This window comes from Galleria mellonella, unplaced genomic scaffold (assembly GCF_026898425.1).
Source record: "Galleria mellonella isolate WM207_F2 unplaced genomic scaffold, CSIRO_AGI_GalMel_v1 utg63, whole genome shotgun sequence".
In the NCBI taxonomy this organism is placed as follows: Eukaryota; Metazoa; Arthropoda; class Insecta; order Lepidoptera; family Pyralidae; genus Galleria; species Galleria mellonella.
The window spans coordinates 10,859,798-10,885,932 of record NW_026442130.1 but is presented as its reverse complement, the minus strand read 5'-3'; the positions used below and the strand labels follow the sequence as shown (position 1 = coordinate 10,885,932).

At 32.4% G+C, this 26,135-nt stretch overlaps 1 protein-coding gene across 4 annotated transcripts in view; it reads right to left on the bottom strand.

Moving 5' to 3' along the window:
* Positions 1–15: 15 nt before the first annotated feature.
* The window catches only part of LOC113521741 (aldehyde dehydrogenase, dimeric NADP-preferring), a 43,600-nt gene continuing 17,480 nt past the window's right edge, over positions 16–26,135 (bottom strand). For 3 of the 4 annotated variants that reach the window (XM_026907389.3, XM_026907391.3, XM_026907392.3), the window contains exons 2-11: positions 25,350–25,393; positions 23,734–23,973; positions 22,642–22,863; positions 20,342–20,505; positions 16,277–16,507; positions 15,329–15,532; positions 9,289–9,404; positions 7,146–7,281; positions 6,026–6,176; positions 16–1,504 (exon numbers count right to left, since the gene is read on the bottom strand). In XM_026907389.3, coding sequence (XP_026763190.2) covers positions 1,484–1,504; positions 6,026–6,176; positions 7,146–7,281; positions 9,289–9,404; positions 15,329–15,532; positions 16,277–16,507; positions 20,342–20,505; positions 22,642–22,863; positions 23,734–23,973; positions 25,350–25,393 — 1,529 coding nt within the window. In that variant the 3' untranslated portion in view covers positions 16–1,483. Of the gene's footprint in view, positions 1,505–6,025; positions 6,177–7,145; positions 7,282–9,288; positions 9,405–11,454; positions 11,571–15,328; positions 15,533–16,276; positions 16,508–20,341; positions 20,506–22,641; positions 22,864–23,733; positions 23,974–25,349; positions 25,394–26,135 lie in introns of all 4 variants that reach the window. The other variant, XM_031909972.2, reaches the window with a different exon arrangement.

The following is a 26,135-nucleotide window of genomic DNA, read 5'->3' as shown; positions in this document are numbered from 1 at the left end:
AATAATAAACATAACAACATTGTAATAATAAAATATTTATTTCATTGCATTGTTGGGTTTTTAACAAATTTTAAAACATATCTACTTATCACGAAAAAACTTTTATTTCGTCGAACAACAAAGAGATTAATAAACGATAAACACACGCAATACCAATTCCAATATATAAAATTGCCTTTCCCCAATAAATAATTAAAAATACAAATATTGCAATAAACACTACTTAACATTAGTCATAGTGGCTGCTCCCTTCGGATTTAGACTTTGATCCATACCAACATAATCCTGATAACTTAGTAATCATAGAAGAGGTATTTTTTTTTTATTTATAATATTAAGAACACAGCAAAGAAAGATCATATATATTGCATTTTTTTCACTGGTCATATTTATCTGCTTGAAGTGACTCAGTTTCCAATCTTGTAATAGATAATGGTGTGAATGTTGAAATTTTTTTTTATACTTAGAAAAGCCAAACTATAGTTAGAAAAATAAAATACTTTGTCTATGAATATACATATATATGTGGTTCCGGCATAAATTGGGCCAGACCTTACTTTCCCGAGGGTTTCTTAAGAGGCGAGTAAGGGAATTTAATAATGGTCAAGAGTTACGCATTAGTGTCTCATTTAAAACATCACCAAGCTTAATTGCCAACTTGCCTGCCTAGCATGACAACTACTACAAAACCCACCAGGAGAGAGCAATGGACAATTAACAGCTGATATGATGGTGATATACAACAATTTTAATACCGCAAAAACTGAACATACAATTTACGGTGATTCATTAAGAAATCGCAGGGATTGCAGTTCAGCAACTGATTAATCATAATTTGATAGAATTATTGCTAGAATGTGAGTTTAAAAATATATGGTATATAAAATATATTGTAACAAACAAGCCCATACAATGTTCTTTTGAAGTTTATTTGTAGATAGACAATATACTGAAACTAATTTTCAGTCTGGTTTTGAATATATTGCCAAAAATTTAAAAATCACATGAATATCTGGAATGTTTAATGCCCGTCATACACGGAGAAATTTATTAAATTGATCAATTAAAACGATAATAATTTTATATTCTATCTTTCATTTTTTTATATTGCCACACATGCGAGATCCGTAGTTCATTTAAAAACATCGACTGATAGTGTATGTGGGGCTTAATACATACTAAGTATTTATATTTCGCGATTACCATAATCGACCAGTAGGTACCTATTTAATATAAAGTTTTTTACAATTGAAATATTAATAGGACAATGATTAATTCAATACAGAATAAGGATAATACAGTAGTTATACACCACAAAAATATTTAAAAAGAAATAGTAAAAATAAATGCATTTTCATCATAAGAAAATAATTCAAAAATTTTGCTTAGACACCTATAGTATAAAATTATGGTAAATAATTTTATATTATCACAATCCATACACGTAAGGCATTCCGAGGTAGTCTAACATCAGTCACAGGAATTACAAATCTTCCGAAGTAATCTGAAAAGAAATATATTATTATATATATATAAAAAAAAAATTAAATAGTTCCGACCATGAGAACAATTTTCGTCTACAAATATCTGTAAAAGAAAATTGTTCTAAAACCGTTTCTAAGTGTCAGTGGGTATGCTTGCTACATATTCTCAGATAACACACTCAATTGGTTTGTAAATTGGCAAACAGATGATAGACCTATAAGTACGATATTAAAACTGCAAACTAGTAAATAGATAGTTACAAATTGAACATACAGTTAAATATGGACATTCAGTATATTAAAATAGAGTTTAAAATTATTTTTTGTCATTCCAAAGCAGACAAACACAGTGACAGAGTACGGGGCTCGTTGTTTGCAATGAAGTAACACAGTTTGTCTATTGTAAAATATGCGTGGGACAATATTATAAGAGAGTGTTTAACCCTTAAATACCTGGAGTTTCAAATTTAATACTGGGGTTATAAATCGCATTGGGCGCCTACAATCGATTTTATTTTAATATTTGGCTGTTTACATGTTACCAAATGTTTTTTTCAATATAAATATATAATAATATCGGTTTGATTTTTATACTATTATTCCCCATTAGTAAACACAGTAAAAGGTACATTTATATATTTTTTAATTTGATTTAAATAATCAGGCTTTTAAGGGTTAAGTCCCGGGTTGCAATTTCGCGGGGGAAGGTACACGACCTACTATGAGATACCCTAATTGATGTGGGACACTTGTGATCCAGGATACTGGACCGGTTTATTATATATTAGTTATGCGAACTACCAGTCTCATTGCCAGCGGCTTTTTTTAATGGGTGATAATGGTATGGTAACCCCGTCTGCGCTATCGGTGTACAATGGCGGGGCACCAGTGATAGATGACTAATGAGGATGAAAGCAGGTCAGTTAGCCCATCTAAACGAATTCAACTAGAATTAGCTACGATGGTTTCCAGGGGGAACCACGTGGAGGTCGACCTGACCCTGAAATAGCCCCATTACTAGCAATATACCGTTATTGCTAGTAATGGGGCTATTTAACCCCATTACTAACAATCCCTTTTCTCCCGATTGCGAGCAGTATACCAGTATAGTCAGGTCGACTTCCATGTGGTCCCCCCTGAAAACCATCGTGTTGATATTTAGGTGTATTCATTATGATGGGCTAACTGACCAATCTTTTCATTCTCACCTATCATCCCTCAATGGTGCGCAGGTGGGGTTACCATTTCATTATTATCTATTAAAAAAAATCGGACGAGGATGTAATTCCGGGATGACATGTCATCGTCGCTACGTGCGTCCCGCATTTCGTCACGATAATTAAGTAATTTAATTATTAACATAATAAATAACGTTAATGACGATGATGAAAAATGAGTTCCCGGGTGAATTTCTGTCGAGCCAGTATAGAAAACGAATTTTTTTATATTAGCTTTGGTCTGGACTTTCTGGGTTGTGCCATAGGGTATCTTAGCTTGCAGATAGCTAGCTTAGAGGCTATTGTGTCATTGCGTAGTATTTATTATTATCATTTATTTTGTACAATTGATACCGATGATGTGGTTGTGTTAATGTGCGATAAATGTAATTTATCGAATGGATGTAATGGTCAGCTTCACTTCTCGGCAAATTTGGCTGTTTATATATTTTCCTTTTTATACAGTAATCTGTAGTTAACATTTTTGATGATACATATTAATCATATTTAGATGTAAAATTATTATTATGATACATTGTATTACTGTTTGTTAATAAAATAAAAAAAAAAATAAAAAAATATATATATATATTATTAATGTTAAAAGGTACTGCATCATATTACTTTTTTACAGGTATATGCGATGTACCCAAGTTGGCTGTTCCATATACAGATATTTCACTGTTCGCAGACGATCAACGTGAGTGACTGAGTAAGCCATATCTGATGTAGCATGTCTCACCAACCTCCCGCCAATCCGGCCCTGCCACGTTATAATAAGGATATGGAGTTAGATAAAGCAAGGTATATATCCAAAGATAAAGGATATTGCCACTCGATTTTCTCTATCAATTCCGTAAGGATAAATCTCTAATGAGATTAGACATATCTTATAATCGGTCTTGTCGATGGGATGGGCCTTTATCGTCGGAATTGTGGTAGGATGCAGAAGCGATCCCACGACTTTAGCAAATAGTGGTTTGAGAGTTCCATAAAACTATTGCTACGATTATTATCTTTAGTGATATTATTTTTTATTATCACAGTGATATCACTTGTGACAAAATGATACGAATGATTTTCAGTTGCAACGGCCTAATGTAACACTGGTTCCTATATATCTACTATTGAAAATAAAGCATGATTTTTTTTATAATTCAGTGTGTTAAAGTCTTTATTCGCAGAGACATTTAAAACATTGAAATTATGTCACAATGCTTAGATGAATGTATTAGTGCGTAAAGTTATTTCCGTTTTCTGTTCTATGACTCTTTAGAGTTCACTATTTCCATTCACTTTTTAGTGTTAAAGACACTGGAAATGTTTAATATGTTATTATACCGAGGGTGTTTCCATAGAGTTCTGTACTACACAGCGACAGGCATACTTTGTGTGCGATGTAAAATACAATCCATTTATATACTTAGCATATATAGTAAATAAATACTCTTGGCATATATATTTTTCGAAATTGTTCATTTAAAAACGTGAACATAAAATAGACAATAATAAATATTAAAATTTTGTTGTAATTCTTAATGGATTTAATGCTAAATAAATATATAGATACATAATAATCTTTTATTCCAAAGTAAAAAAAAAAAAGTTGTGAACAGAGGTGGGGCGGTTTACAAGCCTGTACTATTTTGTACAAAACTGCTGAATACGACGACGTGGCAACGACCGACGTCGCGAATTTATATTTTTCCTAAAACTATAAATTTAAATAAGCGCCAATAAAGAAACTGCAATGAATAATATTATCAAATTAAAATATGTAGTAGTGAACGAATGAAACAAGATTGATGATTTAAAAACGTTTATAATCATACAGTAATAACATAATCGATCTTAGAAGTTATATATTAACTATTATTAATATAACAATTACGTCATTATTCCTATACAATACAAGTTTGGATATTGTATTAACTATTTGTCTTTCGAGAGAATAACGTGTTACCTGTTTCGTATTGGATAGGGTTGGCGATTCTTTTCGAAAAAGATCGATTTTTATATCGATTCGAATCGTAATCTGAGAAATCGATTTACAAATAATTGGGCTCTAAAATATTGATTTCTCGAAAATCTATTTTTTTTCGAGTTTGTATTTTTAAAGGAATTTAAATCTAATTATGGAAAACAAAACGGTCTCCATAATAATCGATATTTTATGCTTTTTTCACAAATATAATTTTTTTTTACATTTATTTTATAAATTTATTGGTTGTTAAAAATTTACATACGTTTTAGGTATTGTAAATAATTTTATGGTTCTTATCAGTATATAAAATAAAATAGAATCTCGGTTTTCTAGGTTGAAATATCGATTCGTTGGATCGATTCAATGCTCAAAAAGATGGATTAAAAAAATGTCTTTTATCGAAAAATTTGATTCTTCGATTAAATCATCTTAGATCGTCATGCCTAGTATTGAATTCGAGTTAAATTGACCTATAGAATAAAACATAATAAAAAGCTACATGAACGATACAATCAGAGAAACGATAGAATATTATCCAAGTAATGAGCAATTGTATTTTTATTGTAATTAAATATATTATTATTATTATTATATCTAAACTGTTATTAGTTTCTATATAAACTCTGTAGAATCTTTCAATAAATATATGTAGGTATAATTAGAGTGAATAATGTGACTCGACAATATGAGAGACAAAACTTTAACTACTTCTTAATAAATGCCCTTTTTATTACATGCAAGTAATTAAGCATAAGATTGTAAGAGATTTTCTTATTAATAATATGACCAATGAAAATATAAGAAGATTATAAATTATCATTTTAATTCATTGACCTTGAATTTTTAGGATTACGATTACGTGTAATCTTATATGTAATTGTATACCGGATTTTTCATAAATTTGCCTAAATTAATACTAAATGTATCAATAATAATATTGTGCATTCGAGTTTTCACAACTAAAATAAAAAAAGAGGCTATCCATAAACTACGTCATCGATTTATGTGCTACAAGTTCCGGAGATAATTCAAAAGGAACGAGAGGGGCGATTTAGGTATTTACTTTTTCGAGTCCGCACTATAATAAGTACAAATTTGGTACGAAATCCTAAGAATTGTACAAAATCAAATATTAAAAAGTTTTTATATTAGGTGTTATAAAAAAGAAAAATTTTAAAAGAAATTCTGTCGCTCCACATGTAACTCTACTGTCATTCACCAATCAGCCGCCCATCCCTACTTTAAAAGACGTAATTTGTGAACGGCCTCGAATACACTTGGTATTGTGTATTTATAGATACAGAATTATACTGGAGTTATATTTATCTAATTCTTTTTACCTTATTCCAAGCAACAATTCCGTATGTGAGACCGGCTCCGAAGGCGAACGCTACCAGATATGGCAGGAACTTCAATGATGGAGTATGTCTCTTGCGCATCAGTGCCATTACAAAGTTGAGTTTGCTATCAGAGTACGGTGGGTAGCGATTACTGGAACATACATAAAATATTATCAATAACAATTACACATTTTCTATTTTTTATACCTATAAATATATTTACATCCCTTTCTTTCCCGTGGGTGTCGTAAGAGGCGACTAAGAGATGGTTAGGGATGGACAGCAGCGTCCCTCTTAAAACATCTCTAGAGCCTAACTGCGGTTGCCCATCCGCCTGCCAAGCGTGGCAACTACTGGGAAAACCTCCCAAGGGGGAGGTTTATGTTCAGCAGTGGACAGTTAAAGGCTGATATGATGATGATGATACCTATATTGATTGCGTACTTCTGTTTTGGTTTATATATTTGTTTGTATATTTATACAAGTATATTTAAGTATTAAAAAAGTATAATTATGTTTTTAGATATCTATTTTATTATGTTGATTTGTGCTTAATTATCTGAATGTTATATAATAATTTAAAAAGAAAACCGATAAATAAATGCTGGTAATTTGGTATCAGTGCCTTCCATATGGAACCTATCGTATCAGCGCTAATAAAAGTGGATGTTGTTCTTAGCTTAATGCTGAGATAAAAAAGTTTTGGATTTGTTTTGGTATATTTAGTTATAACTTTTGTATATTTAATAAAAAATTTTTATGGTCAATACATGTTTTCTATAATATTCTAATTGCAGTGTTTCAAATTTGTATAAAGTTATGTGTGTGCAAAATATTGTATAAAGTTACAGTATTGTAATGAGGTTTATTTTCCTATGATTGGATTTATTGTGACATAGATGGCTATAAGCTATGGCAAATTACATATTAAAAAAGGTAAATTAAAAATCTCTGATAATAACGATTCTAATTATATATCATAGCATCCTAATATAAAGCAGGTTACAAGGTTGCATTTATTATCTACAATGAAATTACGTTATAAAGAAATACTAATAATTAACTCATTTTTAGAAAAATCAACACAAAAATTGTGCAATCATAGTGTTTTAATACTTACGAAGCCAGTTTTTCACCAATTACTGCGAAATTCTTAACTAGACAGCTCTTCTTGTGGGTGAACGTGTCAAACGTCGCTTTTCCATGGTAAGCACCCATGCCGCTGTATCCAACACCGCCGAAAGGCAGAGTTTCAACTGTAATATAGAATTTTATTATAATTACTTTAAAGCATATTTTAACACCATACTTAAAACATATGAACGACGCTTTGCAATAAGTCTGACAATGTTCTCTCAAGTTTCGCCGAAAATGAAACTATTTTACATTTTTTAATATAATTTAGAATTGCAAAAAGTCCACCTGATGGTATTAGTGCTACTAAAATAACAAGGATATGGAAATAATATGGCGAACCCATTGCGGCCCTCTGTTGCCATTCATCAGAATTATGTTTTTATGTCTTTACATCTTGTAGTTTCGGTGCCGTCTCCCACCCTTCCAAGCCGAAATACAGCTATACACACATAGTTACTAAATGGCAGAAACACAAATGGAACAGAGGCACCTAAATACAGGACTTGTATCTGTTTAATACATTTCTACAAGATGTGCCACTAATAAAATAGATTTTTAATTTGAAATTTAAATGTTAAAGCTGATATTGTCAGTCTTACTAGAAGCGCCTTCTTGTAAAATATTAGTAAAGACACAAACAAATAGATGTATTTACAGAAAATGCATTATTTTATTAGTAGATAATTAAGAATTTAGCTGCCGTATTTTAGAAATTATATTAAGTTAGATTATTAGTGAAGCCCAATTACAGTGGTTTAAATTGTGTAGTGCACATTTATCATGCGACATGGACTTTTGTTATTACTATTTATCGAAAATGTTCGACTTATATGTTGATTAGTTGATTGTAGATGCTGGTCCCTAGTTGGTATCGTAATAATAAAAAGAGCGTGGTATAGATTGAATTAGTAATAATATTATTTTGATTGCAAGCAACTATCGTTACAAGAAAAAGGTTACATGGCAGAGTGCTACTACGTTATTGCCATTTACAAAATTAGATTACAATGAGCCAACATTTCTATTTATTGCCATGTATAAAAATAAAATAATGCTAGTTTCTAACAATTACACTAATTATGCTTTCTTTAAATGCATCTATATTGTTACTTCTACAATAGAGTATTATCAACCACTTGGCTTTTCTTTACTTATCTATCATATTTGCAGTTATAAATTGTTTAAATTAATCCTGCGATACGCCGCATAGTGAAGTGGCAAGTTTTTTAACATTTTTAAAATGCGGCAAATTTACATTTTGACATTAATTCAGGATGCTCACTTACACATTTCTTTTTTTATATGAAGTGAATTATTTCTTGGTAATAGTGGCAACTAGTGGCAAAATCCTTTTTATAAGGGGAGGCCTATGTTCAGTAGTGGACAGTTATGGGCTGATATGGTATAGTATGGTATTTCTTAGTAATAAATGCCTATAATGTTTTTTTTTTTTGGATAGTTGAGTAGCTTTGATGTCTGGGAGCCTCGTCCTCACTATTGAGTACGATGATTTATTGGCGACTTACAAATGAACATTAATAATGTACTTGTTGCCGTGTTTTAATGGACAATTGCTCATTGAAGATGCTGAGGGCGGAACAGTGGATCGAATTAACAAAGTGTACAAGTGAAATTGAAATCGTTAGCGGTACATAAAACTAATCTACCCATAACGCCATTAATTCAAGAAATTTCTGTCCTAGTGTATTATTTTAAAATACAAAAAGTGTAAAAAAAAATTTTTGAACTAGGTGTTATTTTGCGGAAGTCCATATCATCGCTCATTAATTAGTAAGTGTAGGTTATTTACTACTTTTTTCTGATACATGTCGCAAAACGTGCTTGGACGAAATGGTAGTCGGAGATTGATGACTAATATGGAAGGTTGTAGAATTTCTAGTAATAAAAATAGTAGTCAATCTTCGAGTGTTGATAGTAGCACACAAATTAATGGTAGTGGCATTTAAAAAAAAAAACAAAGAGTTTTTCTACTAACAGCTAAACGCGCCGTGTTAGTATGAGAGATTGAAAGTTTTTCGATATTTTTTTTTCAATTCACTGATCGAATATTCCCTGAGAATGCTAACGATTTTGATTTCACCTTGTATATAAAGTGAGTGTCGTACCTGACATATGCATAACCGTGTCGTTAATGCACATTCCTCCGCTAGTGGTGTTCTTAACGAAATTCTCAAGCGCCTTCTTGTTCTCCGTGAACACGTAGGATACTAGCGGCTTCTCTCTATACAAGCGACAGCAGACCAAACCAACACCATATTAATATTGCAATAGAGTTTATATTACGATAGGAAAAATATATTTACAGTGACGTTAGTAAACCTAGTTATATCCGTCATTTATAATTAATTGTCTTCAGTGGAGATTAGACTTGTAAATAACTTATAATAATACATCATAATTATACAATATTACTACATACTATGTATAATAGTATAATAATAACATACATACATAATACATACTCGTGTTTATAAATTTTGAACACAGGCTAATATTTAATTTTTAAAATATAGTTAAGTAATTTATAAATATTTAAATATAAATATTGTAATTAATAAATTAACGTAATTAAAAAAAAATAAAAAAAAATATACAATTTGTGTCAGTATAAAGTTTCGTAATATCATTTTAATTAGGAAATTTAAATGATTTATAGATATTTTATCAATTATATAATGTACTATTACATTCCTTATGTATGCATACATGCATACATTATAAAGAATTAATAGTTTCCATTTATATTTATAGATATACAATACATAGTACTTACAGTATAAGTAAGTACATTAAAATTATCTGTCTGCATAAATTAAAAAAAAGTTTTTTTTTTTAATTTACATACACTTAATATTATTAGATCATAACAATAGTTCGTATATTACGTGCTGCCACAAACCACCTTAACAGATATACATGCCATACAATAAAAATGAAACCACCACCTTCCCTCACAACCACAGAGTACCAAACCAATAGTGATAAAACTCATTACATACAGGGCCATAAAGGTATGTAGAAGCTTATTCCAAGACCTTATTTTTTTTTATTTATTAATTCAAATTAAGAGAATAATTAGTCTTAGTTATATAACTAGATTATTTATTCTATTTAATTACACAATTATAACTTTTTCATAAGAATTTTGTATATTACATACATACGTATTAGTTATGCCTTATATTTTTTATTGAAACTTATATATTATATTAAATTATGATTAATATAAATTTAGTAAGTTTAATAAAAACATTGTATCTAGAAATTAACATATCACTGCGAGAAACTAATATTAATGCCAAAATGACGATATGTATGTTTATTAAATAACATAAATAAAGGTATAAAATATCGTATCGATAATAGCAGCTTCTAGATACTTCGTAGGCACAGAGCGTAGGGTGGATATTTCGAGAAAAATAATTTGGATGAGTCCTTTCCCCAGGGCGAGTATTTGCATAAACATAAATGATAAATCAAACAATTCATTAGACTGATTTAACATTTAACACCGTAACATTGGCAATGGGTCTTTATAACACAAATAATAAGTATTTGGAAAACACCAGTGGTGTCGTTGTTAGACATAACTAAACTGAGAGAAGATTTATTTCTAATATTTAATCTAAGTACTTAGATTAAGTTTGATTATGATTCATTTAATTTCACAAAAGTAAATAAACCATAGACTAGGCTGTAGGTACAGTCGCGTTGTTGAATATGTATCTATTCCTTCACAATACATTATCTGAGAATAAAAATATATTTTCCTAAGCCATGTTTGATTGGGTGGGAATCGTAAGAGGCGACTGAGGGAACTAATTGGTCGAAGTATAGGAAGCAGCGTCTCCCTTAAAACATCACGAAAGTCTAACTGCGTTTGTCAACCCGCTTGTCAAGCGTGGCAAAGCCCCCAAAACAGGAAGGTCTATATTTAACAGCGGACAATAAACAGCCGATTTGATGATGATGTTGGATTCATCATTAATTCATACTTGTACAATTGAGTTTGAATGTTTGTTACTTTCCGCTATACTGGTTCATCTAATCGTCATGAAGTTTGGCATACATATAGCCAAATACTATGGATGAGGTAGAACAGAAGAAGTCGCGTGTAAAAACTAATCATTTACAAAGTTGGGAGAATTCGTGTTTTAACATTGAAGTATATGTACTAACATACGTTATAAATGGGTACGATGAAAAACAAGGGGAAATGTAGACATTTATGTTTGTGCAAACAGTCGCCGTCTCATACATGCTCATCTTACCGGCGTAGAACATGACCGTGTCGTTCATACTGATACTGCCCGAGCGGGTTTGGTCATTGAACAACTTTTGTATGTTACTTTGTGTGCTGAACACGTAAAGAACTAATGGATGTTCCCTGAAATATTTCATGTACTATTGATTGATGACCTTGCCTTGTTTAAAAACCTCTATATAAATAAAAATCAATTGCCTAAATAATGTAGGCCTGTAAGCGCTTTACTTCAATATGGCTGCACCTTTTTGACTAATTTTCTTTGTTGTTTGTAATTTTCAGGACAAGATTTGTAAAAAAAAAAAAGATTTTAGTAAAATATTAATGATTCACGTGAGTGAAGTCGCCGGATACAGATAGTAGTTAATGTAAATATTTACTATAATAAATATTAAAAGAGTCAAAAATTAAATAGCGTGTTTAAATAAGTGATGGCGATCGATGTTTATATTGTTGGTTATAACATTACGATGAGAAACAGGCTAAATAGATTTTAACGAAATTTTATAATAGAATAGGTACTAAAGTATTTAATTATGTAATAAATTATCACTTTATGTTTAAATAAATTTTGACGTAACCAACAAATATTTTTTTTTTCTTCGTAATTAAAAATAAATAAAAGCATTCAGTAGAGCGGTTCCAAGAGATTGAGAATGACACTGTCGAGTTACTTATAATTTACAATTTGGAAAAAAACCGACGTCTCAATATGGATATAGTAAACAACTATATTCCTTTTGTTTTACTTTGACTTTAACCTAATATAAGTATTTGTTTTAAATTTTGTTTATTATATTAATATGTATGGAGAATAAAATGTAAAAATGTCCATTCATTTTAAAATGTATTGGTTATTATTAAAATATTTCATTTATAAATTGATTTTATCAGTTCAATGCACCATCATTTACTCTGTTTAGCGTAACGTTTGATTGGTAGAGAATGCTATCAGATAATATGTAAGTCTATCCTGTATAGATGATACATATTTTAATGTGTGCAAATTAAAATGCAAACAGAATACATAATAACATAATAAATAAAGTATTGAAAATATGAATCAAAACCTAAAAATATACTGCTTATTAAAAATAACAAACATTGGTATATATTTGTATATGTATATGTACAAGTTCATGCAAGGTCATCAAACATAATAGTAATGTAATTGTATGCAAGGTTTGTTTACGCTTCAGCTCAGGTTTTTCATTTATTTAGTTTGATTAAAATATATATTTTAACATCATATATTTCACGTCATAAATCTATATGTTCGCAACAACGCAAAAAAATGAACCCTTTTATATGTAATCAAGTATAAAAATACGTAAATTATGGTATTTTCTAAATTATGATGGTAACTGGTTATTATAAAATACGACATGTATGCGTGATACTTTAAAAAAAAAAACTATATCTTTTAAAGCATAAAGAAGTTTTTTTTAGTTATTGTAAGTATGAATTATTTACATATTTTTACACTTGACTTTAAATTATTTGAAACAAAAATCATACAATGATTTTTATGGAAAAATGTAGGGGAACATAGATCTGAAAGTAACTACTTCAATGAAGATTTAAATAGTAAAACTCATTTGACCTCGGTAACATGTGAAATGTAATGGATTTATTCCGGTTATTATACAAACATAACAATTGGGCAGACATTAAAATAAGTTTTGTTGGAAACGGTATATTAACTCAAAGTATAACCCCGAAAAAAATTTTTAAGGTTATATAGGTTGAAATTAATTTTTAAATGTACCATACAACAATAATACAATAATCATTAAAAAAAAAAAAAAACTTTTTATTTCGACCATGTTCCTTGTAGAGAGTTGTTTAGTCGTATATTGCGTATTATTGGCATGGTAGGTACCTATACTGTCTTCGACTAAAGCAGTATAAAAGAAGAACACTTTAGAAATTGTACAGCGTGTAACGAAACGGGTATAAGTCGAAATCCATTGCCAGTATTTGGAAATTTGAGTAACTTTCTCTAAAGAACGCAGCTCGAAATAGAAACACGTTTTATAATAGCACAATAACATTTAACCACACTGTCATGAGCGACAATAGTGGTCTATGAAAACCGAAAATTCTCTTTAACTAATTAAAAATCACTATTTAAATTTTTTTGCTTTTTATACCTATTCTTTTATACTTTACTAGCTGACTCGGCAAACGTTGTTTTACCATATACATTATTTCTAGAACTATACATGAAAATTTATCGTACTACAATTATTATATTGGATTGCCATCTTGCAACCCTATTGCAGCATATAAAAATCGTGATTTAAAAACAGGAGTTGATCGTAAAACGGTGAAAATTTGAGGTTGTATGTATTTTTCAATGCTAAATCATAATAAAATAAAAATGGAAAAATTTGTCAAAAAAAAGAAAAATAATTTTTTTTTGGGGAGGGTCACCCTTGTCATTGAGGGGTATGAAAAATAGATGTTGGCCGATTCTCAGACCTACCCAATATGCACACAAAATTTCATAAAAATCGGTAAAGCCGTTTCGGAGGAGTATGGTAACAAACACCGTGACACGAGACTTTTATATATAAGATATACAAGATAAATATGTTTAGAAACTTCTTCATTGAACTGTAGTTACTAAAAAGGTCGAAACATTAAAATGACAATATTGCATAACCTCTTGTAGCTTCTTATCATGTTAATTGGAACTATTGTATGCCGCTTAGCTGATAGGAGGCGACATTAGGTATGTAATATTTGTTATTCTAATATGGAAATAGATTGATAAACGAAATTCAAAATGGTTGTTAACAAGTAAACATTCCCGGTTCAGCTGTCAAACAAAATGGAAAAAGGGGACAACAGATGCAATCACGTAGTTTGTAATATGACTTTTCAAAGATAATTAACATATCAATATAATTAAGAAATTAACTTTATAATAAAGTTGATTGATTGAGTAAATCAATTGACATATTGCGTACTTACAAATTGGTACAAGTATGGTCTGTTTCAATACGACTTAACGAAAGCATAACCAATTTATTTTAGGGGGAAAGGAATTGTTAGTAATAGGATTTGACAGCCCTATTCCTAGCAAGATATCTTATCTGGTCGACCTCCACGTGATTCCCCCTAGAAACTATCGTGAATAATTCTCTCTACTTAATTATTATTATTGACATATATATTACTTTATTATTATTAGGCTAACTTGCCCACTTATCATCATTCACTGGTACTCCATCAGAATATACCAATAGCGCAGGCGGAGTTGTTATTCCATTGTAACCCATTAAAAAAAAAACTATGTTGAAATTATTATAGAAAAAAGTACTCTGTAAATGAAATTAGTAACAAATCATACCATCAATTGAATAATGAATTGATTGCCAATAGTACTATTGGTGACCGCCGTGTAGGTCCTGAAATAGTATAGGCCAGTCCTTTCTTTCCTGTGGGTGTCGTAAGAGGCGACTAAGGAATTTAATGGTTTAAGAGGGATTGGCAATAGCGTTTCTCTTAAAACATCACCAAAAGCCAAACTGTGTTTGCTAACCCGTCTGCTAAGCATGGCAACTACTAGCAATGCCCCCCTCCATAGGGGAGGCTATGTTCAGCAGTGGACAGTTAAAGGCTGATACAACAACTAGTATTGGACGTCTACATTGCCTTATGGCCGGGCCAATCAATTACTACGTTTTCATTGGTTTGACTATGTTTTCATTGAGTTTTATTGAAAAAGACCATATTTACTCAAATAATTTTTCACTTGACCAATGCAATAAATATTTTTTTTACATCTGTTAACCCCAAAACAACAAAATGAGCTTTGAAAAATACAAAAAAATCACTCGACACAACCCAAACATTTTTCACTCGGGACTTACCTTTCGTTAATGAATTTGATAGCTTCATACGCATTCTCGATGGGCACAATCGGTAATATGGGGCCGAAAATCTCGTCCTCCATTGCTTTGTCGGTGGGGGAGACGTCGACCAAAATGGTCGGTTCAATGTACTTATCCTGAGCGTCATATTTACCGCCGACGGCTATTTTGTCCTTACTGTTGTCTAATATTGCTTGAAGTCGTCTAGAAAGATAATTATTGTTATTAACTACCTTCCTGTTTATATTTTTAACATATTATCGGGATTAAATGCGATGAAAAATTGGAGGTAATTACCTACATACCTGATTTTTATTGCCGACGTTTTTTGAATTCACTACATGTATATAATAAGTCATGGTCGAATGACTACAGAGTGTTTGTGTTCAGAAATTTAAATCTAATCTGGTTATTCTATTTTTAAATCATATTAATATTATTCCATTTAATTGTAAAATATGTGTTATTGTATTCATGCATTCCTGGGTGAGCGTATTGGGAGACTGTAAAGCTCACTCAGCTGATGAAATAAGTAAATAAATAAGACAAGGAAATAATATTTTTTCCTTTACTATATATTTTTTTTAATTGAAGGCAAAATTAAAAATATTCGAAAATTACTGAAGTAGCATACAGTTAATGGTATTAAAGACATAATGTACTCTCTTTTGTCACGGGCAAATTACCACTTTGTTTTGTCCAAAAACCCCACACACAAATATTTTAAGTACTTATTTTTTAACTTGTAAAAGACATCTGAACAACTCGATCTCCGTTTGGTGTTTCCGTAAATGAAGTTTTGGGTTTAATTTTTGGTCAAGTTAATTCAGGAAAAATACTTCTAAATTTGTTTCGATACAGGCGTTTTAAGATTCACACAGAGTTCTATTGTAAAGACATTAAATATAATCAATTAAAGCGATTATGTGGAACTAAGGAGATACTTACGTGAAATGTCTAAGGTTGATGATCCTGCATAGATCCGGTGACTTCTGTGGATCTTCACCGTACCATTCCTTAAGCACTTTCTTGGAGGCTTCCACGAACTTGGCTTGTACCTCCTTGGTGCACAGTATGTAGTCAGGCGCGATGCAAGTCTGGCCCACGTTGATGAATTTACCCCAGAGTATGCGTTTCGCTGTCACCACAATGTCCACTGTGTTGTCGATATATACCGGGCTGTGAAATTTAATTTGAACTATTTTTGAAATAGTCAAAGTAGTATTATGATATAAATTCGCATACAATTTTTTTTTTTATAATAAGCTGGCGGTTAGTTAGAAAGTGGGAAGTGGTCACTAACGATAAGTAATATATAGTTATATCTATTATTTTGTAGTTACACATATATTGGTCCAATAACAGATATATTAACAATCGGTTATTATGTAATATCAAAAACAAGAACCCGCTTGTAATGAATATATATATCCGACTGGTATGGGCCATATCGCAATGGGTAGTCATCAATGTTCATAAAAAACTTTTGAGTTCTTCTGGATATTGATGATATACATATATTGATATAGCTATCTAATATTACGCATCTCTACTGGTCACCTATAATAAAACAAACGAATATCCGCACATTTGACACCGTGCTCCCGTCATATATCGTAAATTCTAAAGACTAATCCGCTTATTTATAAAAAAAAACTTTTATTTTTTACACAACTTAGAATGGCAAACAAGCTGACGGCCCACCTGATCGAAAGTGGTAACCGTCGCCTATAAACATGAGCAGGTGGTCTACCATGAAATGAAATTCCGAAATTTTGTGTTTTTGTTCGTATCAAAATCGAGCCAGTAAATGAAGCTTAACATTTCGTTCATCATAAATCCTATTCTAATAGTCCAGAGGAACGATATTTTAACATTTTTAATAATTTTAAACAGCATGTATTATATAATTTTAACATCAAATTTCTGTTTCGTTTGTCCTCGAAATTTCGGAAAATACTTCATGGTAGGCCCTCAGTACCATGGACATAACAGAGTATACTGTTTCGCCCATAATATCCCCCATGCGTTGCCATTCCTGAGGACTCAGGTGTTATTCCTCTGTACCCTGTAAATTCACGCCATATCCCATCCTTCAAACCGAAACACAGCCATGCAAACACAACTACTTAACGGTAGAAACACGAATGGGACAGAGGTACCCAAGCAATCGACTTTTGTACAAAGTCTTTCTCTGGTATAATCTTCCCACAAATCCATTTTAACTATTACAGTGTTTTGTCACAATCTTTCAAATTGAGAAATTAACACAAAGGAAAGAGACAAAACAGTACAATAGCTAAAATAGGGTTATGAGACGTTTGACGTTATTATGAATAAGGGGGTAATTTATTACACCCCCGTGATTTAAAATTATCGTAATAATAAATTATTTGCCTTTTCAATACAGTGGTAGATAGGTTACATTTAGTGGAAACGAAGAAGATACCGAATATCGATGTCTCTTTTCATCTAATGCACGCAGCTGCGATAACGTATCTATGCATAGATTAGTTTGCCGCTTCTCTAGAGGGCAGAGTTGTCTTAAAAAACTTCAACCTTAACATTGTAGCACGACTTATGGACTCAATTTACGACGTTGTATACTAATTATTGTGTAAACATAAATCATCGCTGTACGCTATTATCATGACGAATTGGGATTCTATTTTTTGTGTTGAATTATGACTACAAATTATCAAAACAACACTCAGATAAAGTATGACTGGAAGTAAAACTTGTTTATTTTGTATTGTTATTATATTTAAGATATATTTATTAATATTAAGTATTTAATATGACTACCGTGTAGTTTCGGCATAGAATTACCAGAGGCAGACTTTGTACAAACGTCGTTTGCTTGAACACCTCTATCCCATTCGTGTTTCTACCGTAAAGCAGCTGTGTTTGCATGACTGTGTTTCGGTTTGAAGGGTGGGATATGGCAGTGAATTTACTGGGTACAGAGGAATAACACCTGAGTCCTCAGGAATGGCAACGCATGGGGGTATCATGGGCGAAACAGCATACTCTGTTATGCCCATGGTACTGGTCATGTCTATAGGCGACGGTTACCACTTTTCATAAGGTGGGCCGTCAGCATGTTTGCCATTCTAAGTTGCATAAAAAAATGGGCTGGCCCTTCCTTTCCTGTGGGTGTCGTAAGAGGCAACTAAGGAAACTTAATGAGGGATAGGCAGTAGAGTTTTTCTTTAAACATCACCAAAGCTTAATTGCAGTTGCCAACTCGCCTGCCAAGCGTGGTAACTACTGGCAAAACCGCCCAATAGGGGGAGGCCTATGTTTAGGAGTGGACAGTTAATGGCTGATATGATGATGATGATGATTTAATATGAATACATGAAACAAAACTTGTCAAACAATTAGCATATAGTAGACTTGTATATATAATTAAATGGTTGACGTTGTTAATATTGAAGTGTTACTTTTTTATTTATTACATTACTGTCATATAGATTCGTACGATAGACAAGTACAGAGCAAATTGAATAAATTATAAACATGTCATCCAAGTACGACGCAATAAAGTGTAAAATACTGTGACCTTCGAAATTTTTTAAGGTTATATTACAAGTAGAAGATGTTTTTAAAGTTTTGGAATAGAATAGATAAAATATTCAAGGTTTTTGTTATTATTAAAGATATAAATTAATTTTTTAATATCACTGAGGTGGCATACAAACATGCGGTCCACCTGATGATAAGCGGTCACCGTAGCCTACAAACGCCTGCAATACCAGGGGCATTATATGAGCGTTGCCGACCCTGAAGAAATCTCTTTATTCCTTTTTTGAAAAACCGCAGCAAAATCCTTGGAATATAACGATATTATGCTATATGACCTCAACAGTCATTCTCAACATGATATTATAGGCACAGCTAGTTTTTTTTAATTTATTTTTTTAAAACAAAAAAACGTAGTATACAATAAACTATTTCCTAGTAAGCATGTTTAATTAGATAGGTGATACATTTTGACGGATTAGCGGTGTGCGCAATCTCTCATGCATGCATTTATTTGTTATCACACAAGAGTCATAATACATCATTGTTTAAAAATAGCGAAATATGGAGAGGCGACGTGGACAATGTAATAATGTTGTAGACATTGTTCATGTTTATAGGCGATAACAGTTTTGCATTAGATGAGTTACCAGCATTGACTCATGCTTATTTACCTATAAGCTCTTCCTATATGCTCGCAAGAGGAAGGATAAGGCACTGGACGTTGCTGTTTAGTATTATAAAATGCATTCGGTGGCGAAAATGTATCTATCCGTAAATCCCTCCATCACTTGTATAAAGAGACAGGTTTCATGATAATATACTATCTATCATTACTTTTATAAAAGAATAACTTCTATAAACAATCCTAACATGTGATTTCAAATTAACTGTGATCAAAATAACTGTGCATAAAAATAACAGATCGCTAAAGCTAGAAAATTCTTGTTTTGAATGTGTATTGTAGATTATTATTTGTTATTATGTTATCAGCCGTTAACCGTCCACTGCTGAACATAGGCCTACCCCATAAGGAGAGTTTTGCCAATATTTGCCACGCTTAGCAGGCGGGTTTTTTTTTATGGATGAAAATGGCATGGCAACCCCGCCTGCGCTAACGGGATACGCTGGCGGAGCACCAGTGAAGGGTGATAGATGAGAATGAAAACAGGCCAGTTAGCCCATCATGATGAATTAACTGATCATCAGGAATTAACCATGATAGTTTCCAGGGGGAAACGCGAGGAGGTCAACCTGGTTGGGTATATTGGTAGCAATGGGATTCTCAGTCTCCATTACTAACAATCCTTTTTCCCCCTGGCAGGCTGGGTTGGTCGAAGTCTAATTGCGGTTAGGCTTTGGCGATATTTTAAGAGGGATGCTGTTGTCTATCCCTCGTACGCTGTTATTTTTATACTTATATTTAAATGTGATACATCAACAACAATATATGTTAAGATTGTTGAATATATAACTGTTTTAAATTACCTTTTTCCTCCCAACTCGAGTGTAACAGGCGTTAAGTTCTTAGTGGCCGCTTCGTATACAATCTTTCCGACACTCGTGCTCCCAGTATAGAAGATGTAGTCGAACTTCTCTTTTAGCAGCTCCGTCGTTTCTTGCGGACCGCCTTCCACTACCACTACAGCGTCCTGTGTGAATAATTTGAGAATTTTATCTAAGCGATTCATGAACCCGACCTCTGTGCTTCCACAAAGATAAACACATGTAATTGCAAATATAATTCGTAATGGAGTAGTCAAAAGCATGGGATATGGCGTGAATTTACTGGGTACAGAGGAATAACACCCGAGTCCTCAGGAATGGCTACGCATGGGGGGTATTACGGGCGAAACAGTATACTCTGTTACGTCCATGGTACTGCTCATGTTTATAGGCGACGGTTACCACTTTCATAATAAAAAAAAAGCATGTTTTTTATACAACATAGAATGGCAAAAAAGATGACGGCCCACCTGATGGAAAGTGGTAACCGTAGTCTATAAATAAACCCGAACTATAAAGAATATTAATTATAAAGTCTAATTGTAATATAATTTGTTGTTGTAGTTTGTAGCTAGAAGGCAATATTGACAATAGAAATGTCAAATAAATTATTTTGTTGATTTGTGATGGATTACGTCATTTCAATATTTATAATCCTTTTATTTTCTGCTTTTGTATTTATTATTATACCTTTATGTGCGACTACCGTTTTCTCCTGCACCTATGGAAATTTATTAAGATCTTTTTCCTACTTGATATTTAAACCCCATATTTTAATGGATGAAAATGGAATGGTAACTTCGTTTGCGTCATTGGTACGCTAGCGGGGCACCAGTTAAAAATGATGGGCGAAGATGAAAGCGGATCAATTAGGCCATTGTGATGAATTATAGAAGAATTAGCGACGATGGTTTCTAGGGGAAACCGCGCGGAGGTCGACCTGATAGGGTAAATTGCTAGCATCTACACCCCAAAAGCTTATATACAAATTTCAGCTTAGTAGGTGAGTTAGTAAGTGAGGTAGTTTTTGATGATTAGAAATTAGTGAACGAAAGTTTTTTATATTAGTCTAATTTATAAATTGTTAATTTGCAGTCAAGAAGATTGCAACATGTATAAATAAATGCAATCGGACATGTTATATAGCGCCATCTAGTTTGCAAATTAAGCAAAACTTATGAAATATACATATTACCAGAGGGAGACTTTGTACAAAAGTCGATTGCTTGGGTACCTCTGTCTCATTCGTGTTTCAACCGTGAAGCAGTTGTGTTTGCATGGCTGTGTTTCGGTTTGAAGGGTGGGATATGGCGTGAATTTACTGGGTACAGAGGAATAACACCTGAGTCCTCAGGAATGGCAACGCATGGGGGTATCATGGGCGAAACAGTATATTCTGTTATGTCCATGGTACTGCTTATGTTTATAGGCGACGGTTACCACTTTCCATCAGGTGGGCCATCAGCTTGTTTGCCATTCTAAGTTGTATAAAAAAAAAAATATCAATAATTGATACTTTTCTTAGAAATACATACACATTACATAATTACCCAGACCAATAGAAACCGACATACATGAATACAAATATTTGCATTGTGCGAGGATCGAATCTGCGACCATAGGAAGGTGAAGCAGTGTTAAACCGCTAGATTACAAAGATCGTCAAATACGTGAATGACTACAGATTAATCTATTCACATATATAGTTTTAATATTCTTAAATTCCAGTGTAATCTAAGTGTATATTTGTACTGAAAAACAGGTCCAGCGTCCGCTTTTATCGTGATACACAAATCAATGTTTACGTTATTAAATTAGTACCTAAATTGTTTATGTTTCCGTGTAAATGTGTTATCTCGTGTTTTTTAACATTAAACACCTTATCGAACTGATTATAAGTACCAGAGTTGATTACAAAGATAATTAAATGAATTCGTGAACTTTGTAATGACGGCGGCATGTATCGGTGAAGGCGAGTGAAGTTTGAATGAGTTTTTACTAGAGGAATATTTTGCACAAAAGTCGTCTGCTTGGGTCCTCTGTCGCACTTGTTGTTATGAAACAGCTGTAGGATATGACTTTATTGCTATTACAGGATACGGAGGCATAATACTATAGTCGTTTGTTTCTTAAAAAAGGCACATATGTACTCTTAAATATGCCTCTAAGCTTTGCTCGGAATGTGGAGTGGGCACCGGATAATTCTGGAGTGGGCACGGTTTTCCTGGTCCCTCTTTAAATACGAATATGGTTGCATGAACTACTATCACTATAGAACTTACGCTATCCAAGTATTTGGGTAAGGTCTCGACGATGAATTTGTTGCATGCGACGGCCACCTCGCTCGGTTTCACGATGACGGCGTTGCCGGCAGCAATTGCGCCGGTCATTGGCAGCAGAAGCAACTGGAGTGGGTAATTCCACGCGCCTATAACCAGCACCACGCCGTAGGGGTCGTTGTGTATCACTACGTCGTCCAAGAGATTCACGAAGCCCTTTGACGGCTGTTGGATGTGGAATTAAACATATAATTAAAAATTAGAATAATCTCGAACACGTCATACAGCTACATTTTGTTCCAAATTAAACAGAGCTCGCATTATGTGTTGTTATGATCAGACTGCTCGACATACATATATGAATTTTGTGTATATAATAAAATTCTCAGACAGATACAAACAGACACACTCATATTCAAATAAATATCTGTATTGTGCGAGGATCGAACACGCAACAATTTGAAGGTGACCAGTAAGTTAAACGGCTATATTATCAAGGTCGCAAACGTGATTCTCAAGATCATATATTTATAGTGCAACAAGAATATACAGCTCCGCAAAAAAGCAATATTAATTGTGAATGCATCGCTAAACGACGAGATGTCTGTAGAGTGCAATGTTTACAATGTTTTACAATGCCAAGTTACATTGTAAACATTGCGTGTAGAATAGATTTTGCTTTGTTGCCATCAAGCAATTTATTATTCATCTTCAATCATCATAAAACTAAAATGAGACTAACACGGGTATAACTGCATGCTTTCCCAGTTTATTGGGTTGGCTGGAAGTGATCTCTTTCAGAGATATGTAAGTTCATCCAAGAGATATGTAGCTCACAATATTTATAATTGTCTTATTTGTATATTATTTACAAGTGCAATAAAGAATATAAAAAACCCCTATCAATAAAAACGATTAAGAATTGGCGAAAAATGTTATGTTATGGATCGATTTGCTGTGTACTAAAAACACTAAATTAATAGACAATTGCAAATGTTGCCAATTCTGCGCAATAAAACACTGGAAAACTTTTGTACAGAGCTGAGTGACTGTAATTGGAATGCACTTTGAACGCTAACATGGAAAATACATTACCCTCTCGGGCTTGATCCATTCATCCAAACAGTGTATGGTGTTGGAGAGGTCATTGATTAAGTAATCAACTTCAAGAAGTATCGCTTCCGTCTTGCTTCTGCGTAGGTCTTGCCGCAGTGCATCGACCATCGCCTGCCTGTTCTCCTCATACAGTCGCTTTAAAGCCTTCAGTTGCTTCCGTCTCCATTCCACTGGTTTGGTCACACCACGGTTGAAGGCATCGCGAGCTTTGCGGACCGCCTAAAAAGAACGCAATTTTTAAGATACACATGCGTAAGACCTTACTACTTCTGAAATACTTGTACATGCCCTCCTTGGTTTCGGATCAAGAGGAAGGTAGAAATTAGAATTTGTGATGAGGGCATAACACCAAAGTCTTGGCGCAATAGTAATGACAACATATACATAAGTGGTAATGTCCGTGGTGCTGTTCACGTCTATAGACGACTGGGGGCAAATAGCTTGTTCGTCAGTCAATGTTGCATAAAAACCTCAAGTGATTTCGAACGAATTCATTTGAGGTTTTATGCCAAAGGAATGAATCATTGCATGCATTGCATTATTTATTCATTAATATTGTTATTTTACCATACCAACCAGTTTGCCATACCAACTTGCATAAAAAATACTGATTAACTAAAACATCTATGCTATTGTTGTTTTTTGTTTTCATCAGTCATGTCATGTGAGACTCTATAAATAAATAACAAATTATAAGTCACTTGCAGTTGAAAACACGTGTTTCGTAAAATATTGCAGTGAAAAATCGTTTTTGCTTGATTATGGCGAATCAAAAAGAGGGTTATTGTTTAGTTCCATTATTTAGGGTTTGGTAGCACTATTATAACTATTTTTTTTGTCTATAATTTCATGTATCATTCTTTGAGGACAACAGGTAGAGTTTTTAAGTTTTTATTAATTCATTCACTATTGTTATGGTAACAATGTTTGTCTATCTGTCCCTGCTATCATGGACGGGTCTTTAACATTTATTATCATGTAATAATCTTAGATGTAGTATTATGTGCGTCATCAACCATATTGTGTTACTAACTAGCGTTTTGTGACAGATTGCAGTATTGCATGTAGGTACTACAAATAAGTGTAACTAGGCTGCTAGAAAATGATTATAAGCAAAATTAAATTTAGTTCCTACATAAACATTGAGTTTCAGATGACATGATGTAATAGCAATGTAAAAGACATCTTGTATTTGCTAGTTGTTGGGAAATTTTAAATATTTTATTTTTAAACAAAATGTCTAAAAAAGTTCTGTATGAGCAGATACTCTCGTTGGGGAGTAGACTTTCTTGTTATTGTTAGAAATCAACACATTTGCTCACATTCTTTGATTGATGTAATTGGGAAAAAATAAATTCTGGCAAAATTATGGCATGGACATTTAAAAACTATATTATCGCGTAATATATATATATATATATATATATATATATATATATATATATATATATATATATATATATGTATTGGCTTCTATCTATTTTTTAAATTGGGCAAGTACCATTGACGGTTACCACTTACCATCAGGTGGGCCCTCAGCTTGTTTGCCATTCTACATTGTATAAAAAAAAAGAACTGGCAAAGGAAATACTTACATCAGCCATATTAGTTGATCCAGGTTTTGAATTTGTAACTGTTCCTGTAACAAGAGGTAATAAGAGTGAGGTTATAATTATACTGATTACTATATTATATTTTACTGAGATGAAAATGTAAGGGTAACCCCACCTGCGCTAGCAGTATACATTGGAGGAAATCAGTGAGGGATGATAGATGAGAATGAAGACAGGTCAATCAATCCATCATTATTAATTTACCAGGAGTTAACCATTCAAGGGGGGGGGGGGGGCATGGGTGGTTGAATTGATAGAGGGTATATGTAAGCAATGGGATCATAAATTTCCATTACTCAGAATACCTCACAAAACCCCCCCCAAGAAAGCTAATATTATGTGCTATGTTGATGTTAAAAGTATAATTATTTAATTCATTATGTTTTAGAGTTTATAACATAATGAATTAAATAATAGTACAGTCTAAATTTTAGACAAAGTACAGTCTAAAATTTAGATTGTACTCTGTCTAATCCAAAGGGAACATGGTGTGAATATACATAAAATAAAATATATTTATTTATGTATAAGTTCATGTAACTAAATACTTACATTTTAGATATTTTCATATTATACTAACCAATTTTAGTCTCTTTTACATACAAAATTTTAATTATTTGTTCAGCTGTTTAGCGTGTTTGAGTAACAAACATGCACACATTTTTACAAACTTTCACATTTATAATATTAGTAGAAAACATATTAAAACCTAGAAAAACATTACACATATTCTGGAGATGGTCAAGAAGTACTGTTCCTGCTAAAATT